General features: G+C 56.4%; 1 protein-coding gene across 1 annotated transcript in view; it reads left to right on the forward strand.

Moving 5' to 3' along the window:
• KLHL29 (kelch like family member 29) overlaps positions 1-20,366 on the forward strand; it is a 309,954-nt gene that overhangs the window by 279,839 nt on the left and 9,749 nt on the right. Inside the window, exons 5-10 of the mRNA XM_082672603.1 lie at positions 5,719-5,857; positions 14,864-15,066; positions 16,220-16,479; positions 19,174-19,372; positions 19,515-19,697; positions 19,903-20,083. Coding sequence (XP_082528729.1) covers positions 5,719-5,857; positions 14,864-15,066; positions 16,220-16,479; positions 19,174-19,372; positions 19,515-19,697; positions 19,903-20,083 — 1,165 coding nt within the window. The remainder of the gene's footprint in view (positions 1-5,718; positions 5,858-14,863; positions 15,067-16,219; positions 16,480-19,173; positions 19,373-19,514; positions 19,698-19,902; positions 20,084-20,366) is intronic.

The following is a 20,366-nucleotide window of genomic DNA, read 5'->3' on the forward strand; positions in this document are numbered from 1 at the left end:
TTCTGTTTGCGGCCTCACTCTCCTCTAAGCAAAGCATCCAGCCCCGGGCAGACCCTTCCTAGTGTCTCCTTTCCCTCTGATGCCACTTGCTGCTGGATCCACAGAGCAGGTTTACCCTAACCACAGATAACGGAGTTTGAGACAGGGTGTTTAGAGATGTCCGTGTGGAGTTAAGAATTAGCCTCATAGCAGCACTCTTCACAAGAGCTCAAAGGGGGAAGCAACCCAGGTGCCCACTGACAAGTGAACGGATACGCAAAATGTGATCAATACACACAATGGAATAGTATTCAGCTTTTAAAAGGATGGAAATTTTCACATATGCTACAACATGGATGAACCCTGAGGACATTATGCTAAGTGAAATAAGGCAGTCACAAAAAGACAAATACTGTATGATTCCATTTATATGGGATGCCTAGGGTAGTCGAGTTTAGAGACAGAAAGTAGAATGGTCATTGCCAGGTGGTGGGGAAAGAGGGGAATGGGAAGCTGCCCTTTAATGGGTACAGAGTTTCAATTTTGCAAGATGAAGAGTTCTAGAGATTGACTGCCCAGCAGTGTAAATGTATTTAACACTACGGAACTTAAGAATGGTTAGGATGGTAATTTTACAAGAACAGCAAAAAGAATTAACTTCAAACTGCACCAGCAAGCGAGAGAATGACACAGAGGAAGCTCTCTGAGCACTTGAGTTCATCATCTGTTCATGCCTTTGATATCAGTTAGCTCTTGCAGCATAACAAAGAGTTCTAAGGTTTAGTGGCTTGAAACAACAACCACTTATTTAGATTATGCAAGTTGGGTTGGGCTCAGCTGATCTGGGTTGGGCTCAGCTGATCTGGGTCAGGCTCAGCCGATATTGGTGGGGGTCTAGCTGGTGTAAGCGGCTCATCTGTGAGGGCTCACCTCTGCTCCACGTGGTCTCTCATCCTCCAACAGACTAGCCCAGGCATGATTATATGGTGGTGGTGTCAGGGGTCCTGAGAAAATGAGCAAAAGCAAGTAAAGCTTCTTGAGGCTGTGGCTCAGAGTCACAGTGTCCTTTCAACCATGTTTTAGGGTCCAAAACAAGTCATAAGACCAGTCAAGATCCAAAGAGTGGGGCAAAAAGGGTGGAGTTATCCACCCTTTGATGATGGGAGGGGCTGCAAAGAATGTTTGCAATTTACCATAACGACTATATATATACTCCAGGACCTGTGCTAATTGTTGAAGATAAAAATAAAAAGAAAATACAATCTAGTGCAGGAGACATCCATATAAATAAATAATTACATAGTATGCTCTAAATAAGTAAGCACAGGACGCCGAGGTGGGCGGAGGGCAAGGAGATCTGGCAGGAATAGGGGAAAGCGGCAAAGAGGCCTGGGACAAAATAATACTTTAACTGGTGTTGCAAGATAAAATGGTAATTAGCCAGAAGAAGCAGGGAGGAAGAAGGATCTGGGCAGAGGGGCAGAGAGGTGAGTGAAGGATGGAGGGGGACATGCCTGGGGTGCAGTGAGGCTTCAGTGGGGAGTGAAGGGCCCACCGGGGAGGGGAGGGGCTGGGCGTTGTTGGGGGAGGCATCACAGAGGGCCTTGTTCCCACTACCCAGCCTTGCAAAGTTTATTTAAGCAGGGGCTGATGGGAACTTCCCTGGTGGTCCAGCGGTTAAGACTCTGCACTCCCAGTGCAGGGGGTCCGGGTTCGATCCCTGGTCAGGGAGCTAAATCCCTCATGCCACAACTAAGACCAGGCGCAGCCAGATAAATAAATATTAAAAAAAAAATGCAGAGGTTGATGGTCAGGCTGATGTATGGAGAGAGCTTGGAGGGGAACAGGCCAGAAACAGGGAGACGGCCTTAGAGGCTGCTGCAATGACTCAGGTGAGGGATGGCGGCGCTGGTGGAGAATCGATGCAGAGGTTTCTAGGTGGTAAAAGAGGCAGGACTGGGTGGGAGGAGTCAGGGAGAAGTCTAGTAAACTGGTGGGTGTGAGCTTTCTACCAGATGGGCTGAGTCAGGGGAGTTCCCCAAGGAGGGGCAAGGCAAAAGGCACAGGGCAGCCACTTGGGTGGGCAAGGCAAGGGTGTGGGGTCCCACTCAAAGCAGGGAAGACCAGAAAACAATTCCCTGATGCCAGCCAACAGGGAGGGACCTTGAGGTCAAGACTTCTCCTTCACAAGCCCAAGGCAGCCAAATTCTGCAGGGCGCTGGGATGCGTGCGGCTGGAGGCAACTCTGAGGACGCAGCCCCTGCCAGGCTCTGCCCTGAGGCCTGCAGACTGTCCAACCTGGGCACCGGCATGGCTTGTCCAAAGGCTTCCCCAGGAACCCACAGGCCTCCAAGCCCCTCAGACATTAAGGAGTTGTCCTTGCCAATATGGGGCGGGCAGGAGGGTAGTTTGTGCCTGGAGCCAGTACTGGTTTCCTCCCGTGGACCCTCGGTCGTAATGTCCCGAAATGCCAGCTCTCCAGCTGGGCACTCAGGGGGCAACAGTAAGCACGTACCAGCTGATCAATACTTTGAATGTACTTGGGGCCCTGCTGTGAAAAGGAATCCCCTGGTGAGCCCTTTCATAAACTGAAAAATTCTTCTGAAACTGAGTAATCTTGCCCAGTTATTAAATCCAGATTTCCACAAAATGAGAGTAGGAAGAGCCTACAGTTATGATGACCTGGATCTCCAAGCACCACCTCTCAGATCCGGCCCGGGATTCCCAGGGAAGCAGGCGTTGAGGCTGGGTCTGGGGCTGCAGATGTAATCGTTGCCGGAACCTTGGTTTGAAATAAAATCTTCCAAAACAATCAGAATGCTCTGGGCCCAGAAGGAGTGGCGTTATGTGTAGCGCTGTGTTCTCCCGGCCCCCTGAGCACGGTTAACTCAAGAGGCATGTGGGGCTGCGTCCATCCCTCAGTGCAGCGTGACAACTGGGGCCACCAGAGCAGGTGCCCGTGGGTGCTTGAGGGAATTGAGCACCAAAAGCTGGAGCAAGTTGCCCAGGGTCACCCAGCCAATTAGTGGCAAAGCTGGAGCAAGAATCAGGAATTCCAGCCCAGAACTCTTTTCCCCCCCAAGGGATTTCACTCAAAAACATGACATCATCCATCTGGCTCATGGTTTGGGAATGAACTCAGTTGGTGGCTCTTTTTGGAGCTGATGTGTGAGCGCAGCAGTTCAGCCTTAACCCAGCCTGACCCTGTAGGCCCTTCCTGTGTGGGATCCACCCCGGCAATGTGCTACACGTCCCCACTGCCACCTCTCCCCAGGCATCCCACGGCCCTAACCCTAGGCCCACAACTCAACTCATCACCCCCTCCCTTCCCGATGTCCCCCCCAGAAGCCCGGACATGGTCCTCACACACCCCCCACCCGCCATGGTCCCTCCAGGATGGATGGCCGTGGCATCCACAGCCTAAATACTTGTCTTTCTCTGTCCCTCCGTCACCGCTGTAGTTCAGGCCTTTGTCACTTCTCACTTGGATTGCAGAGTGACCACCACCATCAACAAAAACATGAAAATGACCACCGTTGAGTGTTTACCATGTGCCGGGCCCACGGCTCACAGCTTACCGCGGGCCAGCTCCTTTAACCTCCACCAGAGCGGGAAACTGAGGCTTTGGGGATGCTGCGTAACTTTCCCAAGGTCACACAGCTGATAGGAGGCAGGGTTCAGGTTCTCCCTCAGGCCTGGCTCTGAGGCCCAGCTCTCCACAGGGTGCTTTCCTGCCCCCCATTCGGAGTCTACCCTTGTCACCCCTCTGCACAGAATCCCTGCTGACTCCCTGGTGCCCATAGCATTAAGCTCGAGCCCCCTCACAGGGCTCTTGGGATCTGACCCCTCCTGTCCACCCATCACATCTCTGTCTCTCCCCCAGCCCTTGAGTCTCTCCCCCCGTATCTACCCCACAGGTGCCCTCCACGCCCTCAGCTGTTGCTTTGGGTCCTGCTGGTTTCCCTTACTCCAGGCTCCACGGGGAGTCTTTAGAGACCCCAGCCAATGCCCCCGCAGGACACACACCCCTGCATGTGCCCTGCAGCGACTCCAGCTCAGCCTGATGTGGGGTTGGTGGGGACAGTGATTCAGCATTGCCCGACCACCTCAGCCCCCCATGTAGGGTGTGCTCCAGGGCCCCCCCTTCCCACCGTCTTCCCTGGTCTTCAGCAGAGCTGGAGCCCAGTATGTCCTCTCAAAGAAGGGCCTGGCTGACCTCAAAGCCCACAAGCCCTTGGCCATCCCCGGGCCTGAGCATCTGATCTTCACCCAGCTCTGGGAGTAGAATGGGGGCCTCCATCCCCATTTTACAGACGTAGAAACAGAGGCTCGGGAAGTACCAGGGCTTGTCCACAGTCACAGTGTCCGGGGAGGAGCTGGGCTCAGCAGGGCATCTTGGTAGGCACCCAGTGCTGGCCCAAGAGGACAGAGATGACTGGTCAGGCTGGAGCAGGGCACACTGGAGGGTAATTCCGGAACACCAGCCAGGGTGCAGCAAATACCCACGCGGAGGGCTTGAGGTGCTGGTGCGGGACTTAGAGGGTGGGGCTCAGTTCTGCAGACCACCCTCTCCCATTCACCTGCTGAACAGTCTAGGTCATTCTGGCCCAAGGATCTGGACCTCTGATGTCCGGCAACCAGCACTGCGAAGGGCAGGCTCTGTCCATGGGCCCGTGGGGTGCGGGGACAGGCCGGTAGGGCGAGACTGTTGGGAGCATTACTCATCTGAAGGCCTTAACTTTGCAAGTGAAAGAGTTTATATAAACTGAGCAGGGCAGCTGTCAGGCTCTCCTCCTTCCCCATTCTGAGCCTTGATGTGGGTCTGGGAGAAGCTTCTGACATCCCCAGGTTCGGAGCCCATGGACCTGGGGCACTCTCCGTGCTGGCCCCAGGTGGCCAAGCCACCAGGCAAAGGTAGGTGTGTATCAGGGTGGGAAGTCCCCTGAGGCCACTTCCTGGGACTTCCTGGGGCTGCAAGCCAGGCTCCCCTGTGCTGAAGACCCAGGTGAAGGGTGGGGCTCCTGAGATAACCCAGGAAGTGGGAGGAGGTGCAGACTATCCCTGCCCCTTGCTTGCTTCCCCTCCTACCCCCTCATCCCTGCATCTGTCCCAGAAGTGTGAAAGGGAAGTGCTCGTCAGGCCCCCACTCCACCCATCCTTTCTCGGGGGCCCCTCCCCAAGAAGCTCACCCCAGCCATGGCTGTGAGTGTCTAACATAAGGGATGCTGTTTTTGCAGGTTTTGTGGTTTTTATTCCTTTGAACCATATCCAGCCCATCTTACATCACAACGCCATGCTTTACTTGGTATCAAATACATCAGCACTCATTGGCATTTGGAGAACTTGTTGCGTAGTTAAATTACAGTTTTTAGTTGTTTGTGATGATGTATTCTCTCTGTTTCCGGTTGTCAGTATGGGAATCTTTTCTCCCAGACTTTCAGTTTCTGGGTTTGGTTTTTTTTTTTTTTTGTGGGGGGGGGGTTTCGTTTGTTTCGTTTTTCTGTATTTGTTTTTTTGCTTTTGAAAGTCGTTATTCCTTTGGTTACGTAGCCCCTCCCAGTTGCTGCTTGTTTACGCATTATGTTTGTGACCTCTTTTGACTGTCAGTGTTGAGCCAGTCTTGCCAAGAAACAGTGTCAAGTATTCTCCTATTTCTCTACTTCTTGAAAAAAATTTTTAATTAAAAAAAAAAAAACTCTTAATGGGAACCTGGCCCTGTCTGTCTTCTCTGTTCTGCAGAAATGTTGAAGGAATTGAACCAGCAGCGCAGAGCGAAAGCGTTTACAGACCTGAAAATTGTTGTTGAAGGCAGAGAGTTTGAAGTCCACCAAAATGTTCTAGCTTCCTGCAGCTTGTATTTCAAGGACCTGATTCAAAGGTTTGCCTTCCTTCCAGCTGTGGTCGGGTCTGTTCCTTTGTAGGACGCTTTTGTGTCGCTTTTCTCCTCCCCTCTCTTGCAGGTTCCTGAAGCGTGACTCCCTGTCACAGAGCCAGTAGCCATCTCTCCTCCGCCCCCTCCTCCCCCCCCCCCAGTGCCCTCTCACACACAGCCTCAGAGCAGCCACTGTCCCCGGCCCTGCCCACACAGCTTTGCTGGTCTCCAGGGGCCTCTGCCAGCAGTAGACAACACCCTGCCCCACCCGCCGAGGATCCTGCTTTCTCAGTGGCTCACAAGCCCTCCCTGAGATTAGGAGGACTGCAGACTCCACTTTAAGGGACCACTTGCACGCTGCCCCCACTGGGCCAGCACGTGTCCCCAGCACCATCGTCACTGCTGTCGATAGTGAACTTAACGCCAGGAAAGCACTTCGACCAGACCATCCCCCACCGAGGAGCACGAGGCACCCAAGGGGTCGCTTTTCCCCAGCCAGAGTCGGGGAGAATTGACTTGTAGCTAAAGCCTCATTCACGCTGCATGTCTTGATACTTGTACTCGGAGCCTAAAACCGGCGCTATCTGAGCACAGACCAGGTGTGTCCTAAACACGGTCTCTCTCAGCCTTCGCTCCCCTCCCCTTCTGCCCTCTGCCCTGGCTATTTCTACCTGAATGAGTCTTAATGGTGCATGAGCATTTTTTTTTTCCATTATGTTGATTTTTTAATTTGTCTGCTTCATACCCTTGCAAAGACGTTAGGGGCCACCTTCTAGCGCCTTAGTGAGGGAGAGCAGCCGAGGGGGCCGGCCCAGGGTAACGCTCCTGTTTCTCTCACCCATCAGCAGATTAATGCCGCTGCTCATTTTGCCTTGCAGCCTCTCCGGGGCAGACGCTGAGCCGGGACTGTGCTCAGAGTGGGAGGACAGGACCTCTGCTTGCTTCCCAATGCTGTGTTTGGACTTGCCAACTAACCCCAGAGTGACTGTGTTTTGTTTCAGGATGGCACACTGGCTGGCATCTCCTTTCCAATCTGCTGTGTCCTTTCACTTAGAGCTGAGCTGCCCGGCGTGCGAGCCCCGCCGAGCCGCGATGGCCCCAGCCACGCAGGAAGGGGCAGGCTCTTTGTGACTTCCAGTCTCACGGACAGCTCGGGTCTCCCACCCCCAGTGCTTGGGTTCTCTCTGTCCGAGCACAGGGGTCAGGGGCATGAGCTCTGGGGTGAAGGGGCACGGCCAGTGGCCTCTTCAGGCCAAGGGAGGGCTTTGTGCTGCCACTCTTGGCAAATTCTCAACCGATGGGGACCAGCAACTGGCCACTGGATCACAGGTGTGGCATCTTAGGCCTTGGTCCCTGATCCAGATCAGTTGGAGAGCACAGAGGTGGCAGGATGCAGGGACAGGTTGGTACTGAGCGATGGCCCAGCCCTGGGCTAGAAAGATGTGGGCAAGGGAGCACAGGAGCTCTTTGACTGTCTTCAGAGACCTAACATGTAAACCAAAACCTTGCACACAACAGAGAAGAGATACCACTGGCTGGGAACCCAAAGTAGTGAACGCTTCTTGGACAGACCAAAAAGAAGGAGGAAGAACATTCCAGGCAAAGGATGGGTTGTGGGGAATGTTCTGGAATGCAAGGAATATTCTGGAATGTTTTAGAATATTCCAGGCAAGGGATGGGTTGCCTGGAATGAAAATTTGAGGACAGAGACAGTCATGAGCAGTGGGGATGGGGAGATGGCCTTCTCAGAGATAGGTTGAGCTAGGTTGGGATGGGCAGACAGGCCCTGACCTCCAGGCTAGGGCCCCGGGCTCAGTCTGAGGGTGTGGAGGCCGTCAGGGTAAGTGGAGTGGGGATGCCTACCTTCAGGCATCTTCAGGAGAACTGCAGGATGTGCCTCAGTAACCCTAACGGGAAAAGATGGGTGCAGGGGCTGAGAGGCAGTCGCCGGGGGAGAGAGGGCAGCCTCTTGGGAGCTGGGAGACCTGGGTTCTACATCTGACTCTGCCACTCATCCTATGACCCCAGGCAAGTCACGTCCTCTCCCTCAGGCCTCGGGTTTTCTCATCTGTAATAGAGGAGGTTGGTTCAAATGATGTCCAGGTTTCCGTCCTGCTCTGACATCCCAGGGTGACAGTGAGGGGCTGGGCAGGGCTTCCCCAGTGCAAGCACGGGGACGTGAGAAGGACAAAGTCACAGGCAGGCAGGTCCATGGACCAAGGGCAGGGGAGAGCTAGGGGGAGGTGATGCACTGAGCATTCGGCATGTCGAGTTTTAGCAGCCTGAACATACCCAAGTAGAGACAGCTGGTAGGCAGCCAGACGGATGGATCTGAACCCAGAGAGGTCTGAGATCTGCGGAGACAGGGCTGTGTCTTCAGCATACAGGAGGGTCACTCAGCGGGAGAGGTGGCCACAGCAGCGCCCCAAGGTGCCCCTTCAGTTCAAAATCACAAGCTTAATTTGCAGCCAATTTAAACTTGACTCCTCTCGTCCTAACCATGAGCACACGTCACCATCTCTGCCGATAGCTGCAGACAGATCCCGTCCATGGGGAGGATAGCAGACTCTCTTCCGGAAGGTGATTTCCCTTCCGGCCGTGGAAAATCCTCAAGAATTTCACATTCTTAGTGATCGGGGAGCAGCTGATGTTGCACATCATTTCAGTCTCCTCGAGACTGTGGAGCCTCCAAACCTGTGACCCTGGAGACTAATATGCAGTGGCCCAAATGGCCCAGCAGGGGAGACGGGGCCCTGCCCGCCGAACCCCAGGCAGGGTCTTCCCTCTCAGGCAGCTGCACTAACACAAGCAGAGGGTGTGGGGACGATCTGTGGGACATGACACGCTGGTCCTTACCTTCGTGAGGGCCTAGGTGAGCACCGTCAGAGGTGGGGGGCCCAACCTCTGCCGTCCTGGAACCCCCAGGCCTCGAGGCTCGGACTGGACTCCCTCCCACCTCTAGCCTGGGGTGGGTGATACATTCACCACTTTGGCCCCATTGAGGACCCTGTCCCAGCCCCAGCCCCAGCCCCAGTGTGGATGCCCTCACCTGGAGCCGCAGGCCAGCAAAGAAGCAGGAGCCCCTCCCAGGTTCAGGTCTTGTGAGAATCCCTGGATGGGGTGGGTCTCTGCCCTCGGGGGGCCCACGGTCTGGGGCGGGGGGGGGGAGAAAGTGTAAAGCAGTGTGGCTGGGAGAGCAGGATGAGGGTAGCAGTGGAGGTTTGGAGCTCCCAGGCCGAGTGCCTGACGCCACAGGGGGAGGGGCATTCGGGCACAGTCCCTGGGAAGAGGTGGCATCTGGCTTGGATTTTGAACCCAGAGGGGAATTGGCCAGGCAGCTGAGGGCAGGGCCTCGGGACAGCAGGGGGTGAAGGCAGCGCGAGTGACCTGGTGTCCCTGCAATGCCAAGTGCGAGGTGAAGACGGAGGGAATGAGGCGGCGTGGGGGGGTGGGAGCCGGGTCATGGGGCTCTGTTTTAAGCCTGGGGTGTCATGGTCAGACTTGCAATCCATAAAGGTGACACTTGGACCGTGAGTGGGAGAGCCGGGTCTCAGAGTGCCCTCTGGACCAGCCTCTGATTCCCCTTCGGCCCATCAGCCCCCCATCAGCCCCCCCACCCCACCAGCCCCGTGGCCATGCAGACTTCCTGCCCAGAGCCCCATTCTCCAGGCTCCGGGCCGACGCCCACTGTGTCCACCTGTTCCTCCTTCACCTGTGCTCATGCTTTTGCCAAGGCTGCAACAGCTTCTTGCCCTTCGTCTTCCCTTATTTAGTTTCAAACTCTAGTCTTCTTCCTCTGACAAGAGCAAGATCCAGCCCACAGGGAGCCTTGCTGAGATGTCTAATGTCATCCTGCAAACCCTCCCACTGACCCTGAGGGGCAGGTGCCATTAGTACCCCCATTCTACAGGTAAAGGGATGGAGGCAAGAGAATTTTAGGTAAACGGTAGATCTGGGATTTGAACTGAGGTCTGACTCCAAAGCTCATGCTTTTACCATCACCCATTTGCTAGCCCAGGGAAGAACAAAACTGCACTTTTTGTTTGTGCACAATTTGTAAGGAAGGGAAATAAAATCTCAGTGTTGACAGTGTAGACAGATATGCAAGGAAAAGGGACGCAGAGTGTGTGTGTGTACTCGTGCACGCGTGTGTATCTATTAGAAACACTTGTAAACTGCCCACAGGATCTGCCCAAGAGAAGACACAATCCCCCCCTGAGACAGGTACCTAAGTGGCAGGACCTCTCCCTCACACCCAGGAGGGGCCGGGTCCCCTGGAGTGAGGGCTGGAAGGGGCTCAAAGAGGCCAGGAGAAGAGCGCACGAGGCCATGGGGAAGCTCAAAGCAAAGCCCAGGCCGAGACAACTGGGCTGCCCCACCATCCATCTGTTGCCCCATCTGAGTCCCTATGAACCAGGTGAAAACCCAGCAGGAAAAGGAGCTGCAATTCTGTCTTTGGATAATGTGAAGGCTAGTGCTGCGTAACAAGCAGGCCTCACCTGCATCTCAGCTGGAGGGGGAACCCCAGGAGGACTGAGTGGAGGAGAAGACTGTGGGCTGAGCCTCCTTCCAGGTTTCAGGAAAGAAGGAGGATAGGTTTGAGCAGACTAGACCTAGTGGGGTCCTGGGGATGCAGCCCCCAAGTCACAAGAGTCACTTCTCAACCCCAGCAAGCAGGACCTAGGTCTGCCCTGGACTTTCTCTTTGGGATCATAGAGGAGAAGTCCCTTCACTTGTCCCCCAGGAGCCAAGGAGCTCTGGGGGATGCTTGGTGCCACCAGGGGCACTGGCTGCCCTCACTGGCTGGGTGGGCTGCAGGCCCCATCAGAGGGGACGGGACTGTTCTTTAGAGACAGCAGGGACACTGCCCTCCCTTCCGAGAGTGTGGGAGGAAATGTTCAGCCCCAGAGGAGCACTGCCCCCTGGTCCCACCAGATGGGACAGAGACCTGGCGTTCTACCTTCCAGCGGAAACCCTCATCTCGCTAAGCCTGTGGGAGCCACCGACGTGTTTGAACTGTATCCTCTTTTCATAGTAAATGAAAACAGATGGACAAACTGATTTTGTGCAGGTTGATTTTCACAAGCCCCACGTGTAGACTCTGGGCTTCTCGCTCCAGCTCCCTCTCCAGAGGAAGCTAAAAGGATCTCTCTAATTGAGTGGCACAGACCCGGGATGTAGGGGAGCCCAACAGACATTAACGCAGTAGTCAAGCCATATGCCTTTGCCCTCCTTCCCTGAGACGCTGGGCATTTGTGGGTGGCAGTCTGCCCCCTTTTCTGGGAGAATAGAGCAGTGTGACTAGAAGAGCAGATAGTCACACATCCCTAATGCTGGCAGAATGACATGAACCAGACTTATTGCCAGGAAAGTCCTCAGAGCCAATGAGTCTGGTGTGTGCTTGTGTTTGTGCCCTGGAGCTGATGACACACTTGAGTGCCTCTCCGTGGGGCAGGGTGGGCATCATGTCAGGAGGGTGAGGTCACCCTCCTGAGCAGAGCAGGGTACCATCCACGTTCATCCCTGCTCCGTGACTGTCCCCACCCACCACTGCCCCAACAGTTCCAGGTCCAGCTTGCAAAATGAAAGCATCTGATCACTGAGGTGTGTGAGGGGTAGATGGGGCACTCTGTCCTGAATTCTGGAGAAGGCAGTTCTTATCCCACGTGAGTGAATTGTTAATGGCAGGGTCGCAAACATCCTGATATTGGGGCTGAGGCATTCCCAGCACATCCACAGACTTAGGCCTGCCAAGCAGAGGCTGTGTCCCACACCTTAGAGACACACCCCATCTTGGGAGAAGGTGACCCCAGGAAGTTTTAGTTTTCTGATAGAACCTGTGGACTGGGCAGCTCCAGCCTGACCCTCACTCCCATGCTCCGACCCCCAATTGTCGGGTCCATAGCCCCACACTGATAAGGCTAAGGCTGCCCGATCCTGCCCTGCTCCCCCTTCTCCAAGGTCATATCATGACCCCGATTGCCCAGCAGCTCCCCAGATATTCCATGGGGCTGAGAGAAATGGGATGCTCAGACCCCCAGACCCAGCTCAGGAGAGGGACGGAATGGTTATCTGGGGAGGACACAACTCCCCACTGGTGACCAGGGCCACCCATCAAGGGCGATACCTCCCAGGGGGTCCTTGCTCAGAGGGAAGAGGTCTAAGGAGCACAGAGGTCCCGTCCCAAGACAGTCTGATGGTCAGGGTTGGAGAGTGGCCACTGGCCTACCTCTGCCCCCACAGCTGTCCAGCCACACAAGAATGCCTGTGTGGACCATAAACATGCCTGTGCAGGGGAGCTGCACGAGGCCTCACTGTCGGGGGCCTCTCTTCCTCCAGATCTTGAACTCAGTCACGTGACAAAGTCTTCATCCCATCCCCAAGAGTTCCTCATTCCGAGAGGAATGGTCAGTCAGCTCACAGTGTCTGGCATCTGGCCCCAGGGGCCTCCAGCCACTCCCCACAGGTTGACCAGCGGCCCTCTCCTCTCCACAGGTTGCCCCCATGGGAAGTGGGGGGTCTGGAGGAGCAGAGCCTCAGCTGAGCATCACAGGAACAGCGGTCCTCTTCAACCCTGGACAGAACCTGCAATGGTTGACATCCCATGAGCCTCCCCAAGCAACCCCTTGGCTCCTAGCCATGCGAGCATCACCTTGTCCCCAGGACCCTCTCCCTGGCTCAGATTCTGGGCAAGACAACATCTCCCCACAAGTGCAGCCATGCAGGTCCCATCAGACTATAACTCAGGGCCAGGGGTTCCGCTGGCCTTCCATCTACCCAACACCCGTCCTCACAGGGTTGTTCCTTGGTTCTCGGGGTCACAGGTCACATGCATTTCAGTGCGTGTGTGTGCACATCCTAAAGTCCCACCTCAGCTCTTCACTGATTTTGTGCTGAGGACTCGTGGGGAGACTGGAGGGCTGGCCAGAGGGGGAGGCAGCAGTGGCTGTGAGCCTTGGGAGAAGGGGAGCAGCCCTACTTTGGCCTCATCAGCCCTGCCCTGGCTGTGGCCCAACGTGACCTCTGCAGAGCATGAGGGGCGTGGGGGTGAGGGTGTGGAGGCCAGAGAGTGGCAGGTCGGAAGGAAGGCAGAGTAGAGTAAGAGGTTGACCAGATGGCCCCGGAGGCCTGGGGTGTGGAGAATGCCTGTGGTTTCAAGTGATCACATAATAAACCATTTTTATACTTAACAAAGTCACCCAAGCATGGGACTCCATCCTAACAGGAGAACACTAGGTGTGTTAAGACACTTTAAAACTCACACACACTGTGTACATCTATGGGTTTGAGAAGGGGCTCTGCTCAGACCCTCTGTTTAGCCTGTACCTTTCCGCTCAGCTTTCTGGCCCTGCCCAGGGCTCGAGGCAGAATGAAGCCTTCAGGGCCCTGGTCAGATGAGCCATCCTACGTGGAGGTGCAGAGTGGCACCCCTGGGAGGGGGGCCTGGACGCAGGCTCACTGCTTCACCTGTTCCCTGCCAGGTCATATTTGTATTGTAAAGGCCATGGGAGGCCAGTGCCTAACCGGAGAGAATGTTGCTCAAACGGTGGCATTTCAGGTTCTGTCGTGTAGAGCAGAGTCTCCCAGGAAGGTATCTTCCAGCCTCTGTCACTTGAACTCTATGGGACTTTGGACCTCATCCAGTTCAGTCCTCTGTTTTGCAGATAAGGAGCCTGAGGGCCAGAGAGACCAAGGCTGCCCGCCTGTCGGTGGCAGAGCTGGGGCACCCAGGTCCCCTAACTCCCTGCTTACACGGGAGTCGGCCTCTCTCTGGGGCCAGCCTGTTCACCCCCCGGACACCTGCACACCCCCACCGCCGGCCACAGGTGCACCCAAGGGACCAGTCACAAGAGTCTCGGCCCCTGGCCTCCTCAGGACAGGGTGGGGAGGCAGGGCCAGGAACGCAGAGGTCATTTCCCAGCACGTGGCTGAACCCAGCCCCCCCGGGCAGGACCAGGCTCAGTGCGAGTAGCAGGACAGGTCAGAGCGGCCGAGACCGCGTGCCAAGCCGATGGCCTCTGAGAACCCTGTCTCCCTCCTAACTCTCTGGGTGTTTCTCCTCTTGGTCACTTCTCGATTGGTGTTATTTTTGCTTCATCTTATCTGTTTCCTTCCAGGTCCAGCTTTAGGGTGCGGCTGCCAGGCCTTAGGAGCCTTTGCAATGGTTTGGTATTTCTGTAGACACCAGATATAAACATATTTATATATCTGTGTCCCTCCCCTGCTCCCCCCAGTTCACAAGCCCGATGCACACTCTACACGCAGGCCACTCTGACCTCTGACCCCGTGTTCCATGTGGCAGGAGGCCCCGCCCCGGGCCAGGTCCTAGGTCATGGCTGCTGGCTGTCTGTGGCGGAAGTCCTTGGTTGTTCTCCCTCCCCTCCTCCTGGCTCTAACCATTCTGTCCGTCTATCTCGTCTCGTCCTCAGTTTCCAAGCAATGTCATGAAGGGCTTCCTTTCCATGCCTAAAAGGAAACAATATGTTTTTGGAAAGAGGTGGGGTTGGAGTCAGAGTTCCGGGACGGCTTGGGGCCCTCAGTCTTCAGGGCAATCAAGGGATTGGCTGCGATCGCAGGCGTTTGGGAGTCTCAGTCACGCTGGAGATTCTCCCACTGGAGGCAGACGGGCCCCGCGGCCCGGGACCTGCCGGCCACGTTTTGTTTGGCGGAGACGCCGGGGCCAGCAGTGGAGCCGAACCGTATTGTTTCCCTTTGAGGCCAGTCTTGGTCCTCGTCCCCATCCACAGCTCATGCTTTTTGATTTGCATCTTTTTTTGCATGGACATGCCGAGTAGTGATAAGCAGGGTTTTCTGTTCTTCTGGGCGTCTCTGGTCAGACTCTTCTCTTTCAGATCCCGTGTAAGGTCGCTAGGTTCAGGTGTGTCATTGCTGTGTCCCTTGAGTCCTAAAAGGAAGGGCGTGACCGAGGTGTGCAGGGAGACCTAGCCCTGTGAGGAGGCGGCGCCATGGCCGCAGGGCGGCAGGTAAGGACACCCTGGTCTCTGTGCCTAGGTCGGTGCAAGACGGCAGCCAGTGTGGCCGGGAGAAGCTGGAGCTCGTCCTGTCCAACCTGCAGGCCGACGTCCTTGAGCTGCTGCTGGAGTTTGTCTACACGGGCTCCCTGGTCATCGACTCGGCCAACGCCAAGACCCTGCTAGAGGCAGCCAGCAAGTTCCAGTTCCACACCTTCTGCAAAGTCTGCGTGTCCTTTCTCGGTGAGCCGCAGGGAACAGTGCTGATGTGCAAACAGCTCAAAAACAGCAAGGATTGAGAGGAAAGGGCTGTGCGTGCCCAGCCAGACCGCCTCAGGGTGTAGGTGGATTCCACAGCAGTTTTAAGGTGATAATTCGGGTCACTGTGCACAAAGGCCTCCGCTCACTGGCGGACAGAGATGTTCTCTGCATTGCTCCTCTGAGGGCCAGAAAGGCCACACCGGGACCCCGGGCAGCCTTGTGAGGACAAATGGACCGAGAAGCCTGTGTGAATGGTCTGTTCATGGGGAGCCTGTGCCCTGGCCTCACAGCCCTGCTCTCTAAACACTGAACAAACTTGCTTCTATTAGACCCAGCCCAGAGAACACACTCACTTTACAGTTTGGAGCTGCCCAGTTCGGTGAGAGCAGGGAGAGGGAGGGGCAGAGACAGGAGTCACCAGAACCGGCCTGAGTGTGGAGTGAGAGAGGCAGGGATGGGAACAGGCCAGGTGGGGATGGCCAGGGGCCTGAGACGTGACCTTGGGGGAATGAGCCATCTAGAAGAGTCAGGAACCACAGCTCCTGAGTTGGGCCCACAAAAGTGATGGGCCTCCTGGGACCCAGACACGTCTAGACTAGAATAACCATTAGTCGGATCTCAGGAGCTCTGGCCAGACTGATCCCAGGTCTGGAGGTCAGGTTGGGTGAGGCCGAGACCCATGGGAGGCGGTGGGTGGGCTTATAAGGGGTGTTACTGCTACCATGACTCTAAAGTAGAAGGCTGTGACCCCAGACGTGCCTGTCACAATTATGGCGGACACCATAAGCCTCAGTGTGACCCCCCAAGTCCAGGCCTCTTCCACTCACAGGCACTGAAAAAGGTCCGAGCCCGGCACTGACACTCCATACCTCAGTCTCGGCCCTTCTGCCGGGACCTGCAGCAGCAGAGGGAGGCCCCGGGGAAGTCAGCATGAGACGGGGCAGAGAAAAAGCCAGAAAATGGATCTGAAGATCCAGGAACACAGGAAATGGGCTTGTGGGAACTCTGAATGCTGAAGGCGGGTCACAAAGACATGAGCTCAGAGAGGGATCCAGAGTGACAGGTGATGGGGACGGGTGGTGATCCCTTCCAGGGCCCTGCAGTCAGTGGTCCCGTCCTGTGCTCTTGCCCCCAGAGAAGCAGCTGACGGCTAGCAACTGCCTGGGGGTGCTGGCCATGGCCGAGGCCATGCAGTGCAGCGAGCTCTACCACATGGCCAAGGCCTTTGCGCTGCAGATCTTCCCCGAGGTGGCGACCCAGGAGGAGATCCTAAACATCTCCAAGGATGACTTCATTGCTTACATCGCCAATGACAGCCTCAACACCAAGGCCGAGGAGCTAGTGTACGAGACCGTCATCAAGTGGATCAAGAAAGACCCCGTGTCCCGTGCACAGGTAGGGCCTGCCCCACCCCCACCCGGCTTGCCCCTTCTCCCTCACAGTACAGGGATGGTGTCTGGAGCAAGGGGCCAGGAAATTAGAGGAGGCAGGGCTGCCTGGTCTGACCAGCAGTGGGAGCATCTGAGAGCCAGCAGGCCCGGGTAGGGAGCCTGGACCAGCTCCCATGGGTGCAGAGCGGTGAAGGGGGATGAGAGATGAGAAATCAGGCACTAGAGGGTTCTCTAGGGCTGGCATTACACCTGAAGGAGACCCAAGCCAACCGAGAGGCCGCAGGGCCAGGTGCGCAGCACCAGGACCCTGCAGGGAGAGAAGTGTGTGCCTGAGCCAGGGTGCCCTGGGCTCCCGTGAGCTCGGACCCAGCAGCAGGAGCCCCACCCACGCTCGGGCTGTTGAGAGGGTGGAGAGCACCTGGACCAAGCAGAAACCACGGCCCACCTGATGGGAGGGAGGGCGAGTCCCTCAGGGGGGACAGCTGAAGAAATCAGAGCCGGAGCCCAGGGCGGAAGGAAAAGAGAGCAGGGTCCGCAGGAGGGCCCCTGAGTTACAGGAAATCGAGCACAGCCCGGAAGGATCTCCGACCGACGGCCTTGCTTAGAACGGAATTACCTTGGTTCTAACGTGTGAGGAGCCCCCGGCCGTTAGTGCAGACACACAGGTAGCTCTCAGGAGAGCTCAGAGGCCCCCCAGAGAGCAGCAAATGGGAGGACAGAGTCAGGGAGGCGGGAGCCCAGAACGAGCTGAGGCAGCTGAGTGACACGTGACAGGGGCTACTTCGTTGCGTGCGGAACAAGAAGAGGCATGAGGGAGGGAGGGATGGGGCGGGCGGGGGCATTCACAGCCTTGGGTGGATACGGGACGCAGACATGGCTCTCCACCCCTGCCCCAGCCACTGGGCCCAGGAGAAGGCGGTCCTCTGACTGATCAGGCGGGGTCGGGGCAAGATTCATTTTCAGAGGAAGGAAGTCAGGTTGGGTGGCTGTAGTAATGACCACCACCGTCCACCACAATGCCCAAATCTGTCTCCAGCCCAGACCTCTGCCTTTGATTGTCTACTGGACACCTCCAGCCCATGTCCCCCAAGCCCCTCTAATTCATAAACCCCCAGACCTACACATCTTGTTGTGTTCCTTATTCCAGTTCTGCCCATTACCCATGGCAGAAGTTGAGAGTCCTCCCACACCTTCCACCTCCACTTGGCCACACACCACTGCCACTTGTGCCTCCTCTTACGAGAGCCAGCTTCTCTCTCTCCCCATTCAAGGCCCCTCATCTCACCAGGATGACTGCAGTCGTCTCCTGAGAGGTTTCCCCGCCTTCAGTCTCCTCCTTCCAAATTCATTCCCACCCTGCAGCCTCGTGGTCTTCCTAGGAGCATGTTTGGTCCTGTAATTTCTCTGTTTAAAGCCCCTCATGAGGGACTTCCCTGGCAGTCCAGCAGTTAAGACTCAGTGCTTTCACGGCAGAGGGCACGGGTTCGATCCCCGGTCCAAGACCTAAGATCCCACATGCCACGTGGCACGGCTCCCCAAAAAATTTTTAATAAAACTTTAAAAAATAAAAATAAATAAAGTAAAACCCCTCGTGAGTGCTCCCATCCACTCTGCAGGAAACACTACACAGCCCTTGGCAGACAAGGCAGGAGGTCAGCGGAGGCCAGTGCCTAGCTGACCTCTCCAGTCTCATTTCCCCCTGTCTGCTGCCCAACGCCCAGCAGAAGCCTCCTGCATCCAACTCCATAGAGTCCCCCAAATGCAACACTCTCTTTCACACTCCGATGCCTCTGTGTGTGCTTTGAATCCCTCCCCCTCCCCCACCCCCAGTCCGCCTTAGGCCTGGAAAAGTTGGCAATCCTTCCACACCCGGCTCAGATGGTACCCACTCTGGGGAGCCTCCTCTCCTGCACTCCCACAACCCCTATCTAGACTCTTGCTGTGGGAAGAGTCCTTTTATGTGATGGATCCCTTCCCCACCCTTAAACTCTGTATACCTGGAGGTCAGGGACCAGGTCTTATTGGTCTTTGCACCCCCAATAGCACACTCAATGCACGGCAAAGAGTGGTCACCGATTAGTTGTTGGATGAAACTAAAATACAGTGATGAGCAAAGAGTTTGCCAGACAAGAGGGAGATTCACATCAGTCCATGAAAAGCCTTTGATGCAGGTGAGGGAGTCCAGTGCGTGCCACGAAAGGGGCTTGCTGGCGATGGGGAGGCACAGGTTCTGACGGTTCTGACTTGCAAGCGCGATGATCATCGTCAGCTGTCCTGGGCCCTCCCACCACCGTCAGCTGTCCTGGGCCCTCCCACCCCTTCCTGAGCTCCTGCCCCACCTCGTCAAGGATCAGGATCCTCATTTCAGTCCCCGGCAGCCTGGTGTGAAGCAGAGGCCCGTGACCTGGGTGGAGGCAGGGAGAAGGTGCTCAAGAGATTGATGGATGGCCCACCCCAGGGTCAGCCACAGCACGCCAGACCTCCCCCTTCCTTCCCTCCTCACCTCCTGCTGCCGGGAGCGCCCGTCAGCTCTGCCTAGGCCGGGGTGAGCAGTGTCGACACTCCCAAGCCAAAGGCACACTCGAATTACCCCTTTTGCCCAGTGCCACACCTCTCGCTTCTTCCTTCTCAACACACCTCACAAGAGGTGATGCCACCTTATGATCTAAGAAGACCCCATGCCCCCTTGACCCCGCAGTACTCGGCGGAGCTCCTGGCCGTGGTCCGCCTCCCCTTCATCCACCCCAGCTACCTGCTCAACGTGGTTGACAACGAGGAGCTGATCAAGTCATCGGAAGCATGTCGGGACCTGGTCAACGAGGCCAAACGCTACCACATGCTGCCACACGCCCGCCAGGAGATGCAGACGCCCCGAACGCGGCCCCGCCTCTCAGCAGGTATGGCGGGATATGCCCCGAGCCCCCAAAGGCAGGCGCCATGCCGTCAGCCCAACTCTGGGTGGTCCCCCAAGGAGGCACCAGGCACAGTTGCTGACACAGTGTCAGGCTATCCCAAGGGTGCCCATCCGTGTCCCTGCAGGTGTGGCCGAGGTCATCGTTTTGGTTGGGGGCCGTCAGATGGTGGGGATGACCCAGCGCTCGCTGGTGGCTGTCACCTGCTGGAACCCGCAGAACAACAAGTGGTACCCCCTGGCCTCACTGCCTTTCTATGACCGCGAGTTCTTCAGCGTAGTGAGTGCCGGGGACAACATCTACCTTTCAGGTGAGGCCCCTCAGGGCTGGGCTGGGGACCGGGCACAGACTTCCCCAGGGGGCCTCTCCCCACAGCAGGGTTAAGGAAGGCCAAGGCCACAAGTGTCTACTTTGCAGGGGAAGCCTTCTCCTCCTGCCCCTGGGGCTGCGCCTGCCCAGCCTGAGACCCTTCCTCACTCCCTGCCCACTCTCTGGACCTCCCATACTGCCCACAGGTGGGATGGAATCAGGGGTGACGCTGGCCGATGTCTGGTGCTACATGTCCCTGCTCGATAACTGGAACCTCGTCTCCAGGATGACGGTCCCCCGCTGTCGGCACAATAGCCTTGTCTATGATGGGAAGATCTACACCCTCGGGGGACTTGGCGTGGCAGGCAATGTGGACCACGTGGAGAGGTAAGGAGGTCACAGTCACGACAGGGGCATCCTCTGACATCCCCTGAGAGCTAAAAGCACATCACTCCTCCTCCCCAAACCCCACCCAATTAAGACCCACTGGAGACTGGACTTTTATTTATTTATTTATGGCTGTGTTGGGTCTTCGTTGCTGTGCGCGGGCTTTCTCTAGTTGAGGCGAGCGTGGGCTACTCTTTGTTGCAGCGCGCGGGCTTCTCATTGCGGCGGCTTCTTTTGTTGTGGAGCACAAGCTCTAGGCACGGGGGCTTCAGTAGCTGTGGCT

Source organism: Grampus griseus (assembly GCF_964374135.1).
Source record: "Grampus griseus genome assembly, chromosome: 15".
Lineage (NCBI taxonomy): Eukaryota > Metazoa > Chordata > Mammalia > Artiodactyla > Delphinidae > Grampus > Grampus griseus.